General features: G+C 43.9%; 1 protein-coding gene across 1 annotated transcript in view; it reads left to right on the top strand.

Annotated features, from left to right (window-relative positions):
- Positions 1 to 6,222, top strand: part of ANTXR1 (ANTXR cell adhesion molecule 1) — a gene marked incomplete at its 3' end in the record, with an annotated part of 107,894 nt that overhangs the window by 67,225 nt on the left and 34,447 nt on the right. The window contains exon 14 of the mRNA XM_009643405.1: positions 3,089 to 3,130. Coding sequence (XP_009641700.1) covers positions 3,089 to 3,130 — 42 coding nt within the window. The remainder of the gene's footprint in view (positions 1 to 3,088; positions 3,131 to 6,222) is intronic.

The following is a 6,222-nucleotide window of genomic DNA, read 5'->3' as shown; positions in this document are numbered from 1 at the left end:
GAGGCGGAGGGAAGGCGAGAGGTGCAGCCCAGAACAAAACGTGGCGGACTCGAGTCTTCTGTGCCAGTGTGGGCTGTAGTCTCACTGAGTTCCCTGTAATGGTTTTTTCTTTCTTGTGCTTGAGAAATTGTTTCTATTTGTGCAAAATGAGCGGGTGTAAGGCACTGCCTGTCGGCTCTGGGACCTTGCTATTCCCACGTGGCACTTGCTTTGCTCACTCGTGTGAGATGGCACAAAGATCCCATTTGCTTCACTGCCTCCAGTACCCCAGAATGGGGGGTTTGTGCATATACAGCTGTAACTATAAGAATCCAAAAGGGAGAAGGAAAAGTTTTGTACTTTATGTAGACCAAAAGCCTTTCCAGACCTGGGCAGTGAGACAGAAAATACAATTTTGTGTAAGGCTTGAACTTTGAAACTTCGTACAGGCTCAAAGGCAGACACGACTAAACTCTCCCCATCTCTGGGCTTGTCCAAACTAACCAACCTATGTTGCCAACTTATGGGGTGTTCAGTTGCTCTTAGATGTGCTTAGCACGTAAAAATGGAAGGAATCTTTTTTTTTTTTTTCCCCCCTTGGACTGTGATAGAAAAATCTTGATCTGTTTATAGAAATCAGTTGGTATGTGCGTATGTTATGAGAAGGAATGCAAATGTATAAAACCCAGAGCCATCTCTTCATTTCCAAGTCTGTAATCTCAAGAGTTGCTAGTGATACTGGCTGAGAAGTTGTGTTTAAATGCTTAGCTGGACCAAATATGTTGGATGGATTGTCCTGATGTTTCACGCCAATGCAAATGAGTGAAACTCCACTGGAACCCGTGATGTTCCACCAGAATAACGTTACAGGAGGGAATAAGACCACTTCTGATAGGTATATTTTGGATGAGATAGCTGGTGTTTCTCAGCCTCCAATGGGTTTGGATTAAGGGGTTTGGTTCAAAAGGAGATCTGTTGAAAAGCATCACCCTTCATGCTGACCAAAATGTATCTGAAAACATGGCTAGAAAAGTCTTCTGTGTATTCTGGTGCATTGTACGTGCTGTGTCAGTATTTATTGTGTCAAGAGACATATAAGAGATTATGCTGTCTCCATCTTCTTAAACCAAGGAGCAGCACTTTGAGTAAACCATACCGATACCCATGATTTCCTTTCCACAGAGCAGTACTCCAATGCAGGTAACTTTTCATCATTGCTTTTTGTCATTTGCTCTCTAGTGGGGAAAGAGCTGGTATCCCCCAGAGCTACAAGCACAAGCTAGGAATCGTGGGGTAGGCAGAGAGAGATGGATGCTGTATCAGACGCTCACCAGCCCTGCTAGTCAGCTTGAGCTCCTCTGGGGCATCACCTCTCCTTTCTCCCACGGTTGTGCTGCGTCAGAATGAGCGATGTGAGCAGGACGGTGGCTGCACCTACCGCGCTCCTCAAATGCCATTTCATACTTCCACATGTGCTTTGTGCTTCTGTGCCTATAAACAAAGATTCAATGTTGTATTCTTAAAGTGCCAAGATTCTTTAGCAAGGGTTCCCCGAGGGCAATGTAGGCCACCAAAAAAAAAAGCCCTGCTGCCCAGGAACAGGTAGTGTCAGAGCTCTACAACCATCATTGCTCTGGGCTGAGATACAAACAAAGGACTCATCCAGCCCTGATCTCCTCCCTAGCCAGAGGCACATGCTCTTCATTAATGGCCACATTGCATGACTCGGGCTTTGCAGAGGAAAATAAAAACAGTGAGCTCATCAGAGAAGGAAAAACACGAGTGAGAGGAATTGTTGTAAATATTTATATCATCAGGGCCTTTAATGTGATTGTCATTTTGTCTTTCTGCATTTAAATAGCCAAGCTATTATTGTTTGGGACCGTGACTCTTTTTTTTGAAGGGTAATTTTTATTCCTACACATCTGTACTCCATGCCTAGGCAGCCTCTACACCTAATATCCAGTCCTGAGAGGAGCTGAGGACACTCAGTGCTATCTCCACAGGCGCTCAGCACCCTGACAGCATCTGAGTCATGGCCTGCTGCGTAAAGCAAGAGCTGCCTCATCCAGATGCACTTAAAACTACTGGAGAAAATCCATCCCTGGGGCAGTTGCATTGCCATGACGGGCTGCATTCAATCTGTTGACTGCAATGGCTGTGCATCGGGGTGTGTCTCGTGTAAGGGAGAGATATTTGACGTGCCTGTATGCAACTGCTTTCCCTTTGGAAGGCTCTCTGTTGCTCTTGGAGTGGAGGCCTGTGATAATAGCCAACTGCCTGCCGAGCCCTAGATGCAAACTTTTTGCATGAAATAATAGCCTCACACCCACATATACTTAAATTGTTTCTATGGAGAATATCCTGGACTAGGCTAAAACATCACCCTGCTTGCTTTATTAGAAACCCTGGGAGAGCCTCAAATGTATATATATATATTTTTTTTTTTTTAAGCTTATTAGAGTGAACTATATTAGCCTGATAATGTGAAAAGCGTTTTTCATGAGAGTATGAGGTGGCACAGCCTTCTGGAATGAAGTACGGGCCTGGGAGACAGAGGCTGGGGATTTATTGCTACTTTGCAATGTCTCCAGGGCATTTTACGTCACCTTGGTTTTGCTTTCCAGCCTTTATTCAGACCGTAAATTATTGGAGGCAGGATCTGTACACGTGTGCAGTGACCAGTAGAAGGAGACACTGATTTTAGCAGGGTTGTTCAGGTGAAGCGGTGATTGCTATCTGTTGCTTAGAGCCAGCACTGACTATGGCTCCTACCAGAACTAGGAGGCAGGAGAATCAAAGATATATGGCTTTGAATTTGCTGTTTCCTCACACAGGGCAGGGGTCACCTAATGAGCAGTATGAGCCTGGAGCTGCAATTGGGAAATGTCTACATCGCAGGGCTTTGGGACGCCTCCTGTTTCCCCTCTTACCCTGTGACTGTGACACCAGTAGCACACGTAGCCACCCTGTAATCATGCAGTATTGTAACTAGGTTCAGAGAAGTTCACGTATCCTGTTCTGTGCTCATGTGTGGGTTTTGTAAATGACATTTGAATCATGCTAAAGAACAAAGTTTGGATTTACTGTTCTGTTTCTATCCTTCTAGATCATCAAAGAGCCCCCCCCACCTCCTGCAGAAGACAGCGAGGTGAGTAACACTGACAACCCGATTTCCTCAGTGTTTAGGACAAGATTTTGTTCTGCCTCCTCACAAGAGGTTGTGATTCTGCTGCGTGGCAGAGTACGGACCATTTCAACCTTTGTGCTCAGCTTTGTAGCCTTAAAGTCAATAGTGGTTTAGCGAAACTAGGGGCTTTTTAGCTGATGTCTGCCATGTGTGTTTCACTCTGCTCACTTTGCTTTCCACAGAGGTAGAGGTGTGCTTTTTATTTATTTAAGAGTGACTGCACATTTATGCATACAGTAACTTGATGGAGCAGGTAGGGAAGGAGGACAGAGGCAGACAATACTTCCACTTGGTCAGAACAGCACTGCAAAATTAGGCTGTGATTCACGAAAAGGATAACTCTTAAGTGTATGTTTAACTTTGAAGTTAATGGAACCTAAACATATGCTTAACTGTCTTCCTGGAATGGCACGGTAATGATTTTGATGGCTTAGCACGTATCACCATTCTTGGCAGCTGAGCAGTAACTCACAACGCTGCTCCCTTGGACTACGGTTGCTGTGAGCAAAGGCAGCCTACGGTATTTGCAATGTGTCTGAAGACAGTGGACCAGATTCTGAGCGATGTAAAACTGCAGTAAAATTGTCTTGACATCAGAAGAGCTGCAGTAGCCAGGGAAGCTTTAATGGAGAGAAATGGTAAAGCGACATTAAAACCTTCATCTTAATTCTGCTTACTCTTTTTAGATGAAACTAGCAACAAATGGTTTAAAGCTTTGTCACCATTATTTAATTAGTAGACTCTGGCCAGAAACATGCCCAGTTTTTTATCTTCCTCTTTCTATGTCCTCCTGCTTTCAGCGCGCAATGAGTCTCTTTGCTTTCACTTTTTTGCACATGGGAATTCATCAAAAAGTCACTGGGCTGCGTTCAGAGCGCATTGATGTCAATGGGAGTTTTTCCATTGACTTCACTGGGCTTTGGATCAGTTCCTTGTAACTATGCAAGTAAGAGAAGACTTAGATCTATGCTCAGAGTGATTTGGTCGGTTAGTTTGCCTTGATTTTGCATCTGGAGACAAATTCATTGCCTGCTTCAGTTTGCAAGTGGAAAAGCTTCCTGAAGTGATCCTCTCTGTGCTCTCCATAAAATCTGGCCCAGTGAGTGTGCTTTGCACAAAGGCAGACAGACACCCTTAAAGCTCAGTCCTGTGCAATGCTACGGAGGTGGAATCCAACCTAGCTTCTGCCTGCACTGAGCACAGAGCAGGGCAGCTGGAGCCAAGGCCAGTGCTAGAACCTCCATCTTGGTAGCACTTCAAAACAGGGATGAAGCAAAACTAAAAATCTGAACATTCCTGGCCCCAAGGGACATTTGCATTTGGATCCGGTGCTCCCCATGCCTCTATATGTGGGCATCTGGCCAATTTTCCTAAGTAGACATTTCTGTTTGGGCTATATGTAAATCCATAGCTTTGTTAGCTTCTATCCTAAGAATGAAAAGGAAAATATTAATCTAAAATTGCACATGCTCTATTCTGCGTCACACATGCCTCCAAGCCAAGGGATTCAATTGCTGAAGTTAATTAAAATACATCATTCTGGAATGCTAGCTCAGTGGCCAAGGACTGGAAGGGGAAATTACATCTCTGTGCTAAGAGGGAAGGTGTGCTTTGCGTATAAGGACGCCTTTTATCAAACCAGTAAGTGCTGCAAAAATGACTAGTTGCTGCAAAATAAACTAGTTGCAGCAGACCAGTCATGTTTGCCTCAGGTTAAATTTAGTTAAGCTGGTGTAAAGATATTTCTGGACATGTTATATTTTCTCTTGGCCCTGATTCTGACAGAGAGGAACTGTCTGTGCAGCTCTTGGGATGAAACTGTCCCCAATTCATCTGCCTGTTTCGCAGCTTTCCTTTAGCAATGTATTTGCCGCTGGCTTTTTATTTTAAACTAACCTGGTCTTGTACTGTGGAGAACGTGGGGCAAATCCTCTTAGTATAGAAGGAGAATGTTGTTCTGCTTGCTCCCAGGCTTGCTCCCCATAGATGACAGCTTTAAATGCAGACTTGTCCAGGCTTTGGTTGCACCCAGACTACTCTGCAGAATGCCTGAAAAATTGCACTAACTTGTACCTGTAGTTTACCTGCTTCCTTGTTAACAAAAGAGGAGATTTGTACAATCTTTTGGCTATTATTCTCACTGTTTTGGGACCCTGGGATGGGGGGCTTTGGTTACAACAATGTGTCAACATTGTAGGGACTAGTCTAATGGTATAATTTCTCACGTACTTTCTACCAGAGCACATCCCCTAAGCTCAATACTCAGTTATCCTGTGGCCATCTGATACCATTAGCAGCCAAAGGCTTCTTAAAAAGGAAAATGTGGTTCATGCTATTTTAGAAACTGTATAACATCAGAGCAGTGCTCAAAAATTAGTAATATGTGTGTTTTTTCCCTGACAGAAGAGCTTCCTGCTGGTGGAAAAATAGCAGAAGCTCTGAAAAGATGCGTTTCATTGGTCCCATTTACTCTTGTGAAGCTGGTCCACAGAATGGGACTGGCAGTAGTATGATGCTTTCACAGAAGGTTGAGTACTCCAGGTTTTCTGCTTTGCTTGAAACAAATAGAAGATGGAGTTGATTTTCTGCAATCCAGTTTTTCTTACGTGTTGCAGATAGCTTTCTCCCTTGCAGAAAACCTAGCAACTGCTCGTCTCCAGCATGAGAGCGTGCTAATCCCTTAAGCAGCAGCATTACAGTTTCAATAAGATTTTTTTTCTTCTCCCAAAAATCTTGGCAAAAAAAAAGACAAGAGGAATTCTTGCATCAGCAGGTTTGGGAGCTGAGGTCCATATGTCTTTGCACTGCAAGGGGAATGCATTATACTGTAACAATGAAGGGATGCTGTCAAACCCGCCAAAGGTTTTATTGAACTCTCCTTTAAAGGCCTTTTGAGACATATTGGAGACACACTCACTGTTGGTGAAGGGAATCATTATTGGCTAGAAACTACCAATTAATTCATTCAGAAATTGCAAATGTCATCAACTTACCACTGTGCTCCTCAGACAACGCACAATACCAGAGGAGGTTAAGCCCAGATGAAGGACAGA

The sequence above is a fragment of the Egretta garzetta genome, unplaced genomic scaffold (genome assembly GCF_000687185.1).
Source record: "Egretta garzetta isolate BGI_Z169 unplaced genomic scaffold, ASM68718v1 scaffold238, whole genome shotgun sequence".
NCBI lineage: Eukaryota > Metazoa > Chordata > Aves > Pelecaniformes > Ardeidae > Egretta > Egretta garzetta.
Note: the sequence above shows the minus strand (reverse complement) of the source record. Positions and strands in the feature narration are given on the sequence as shown.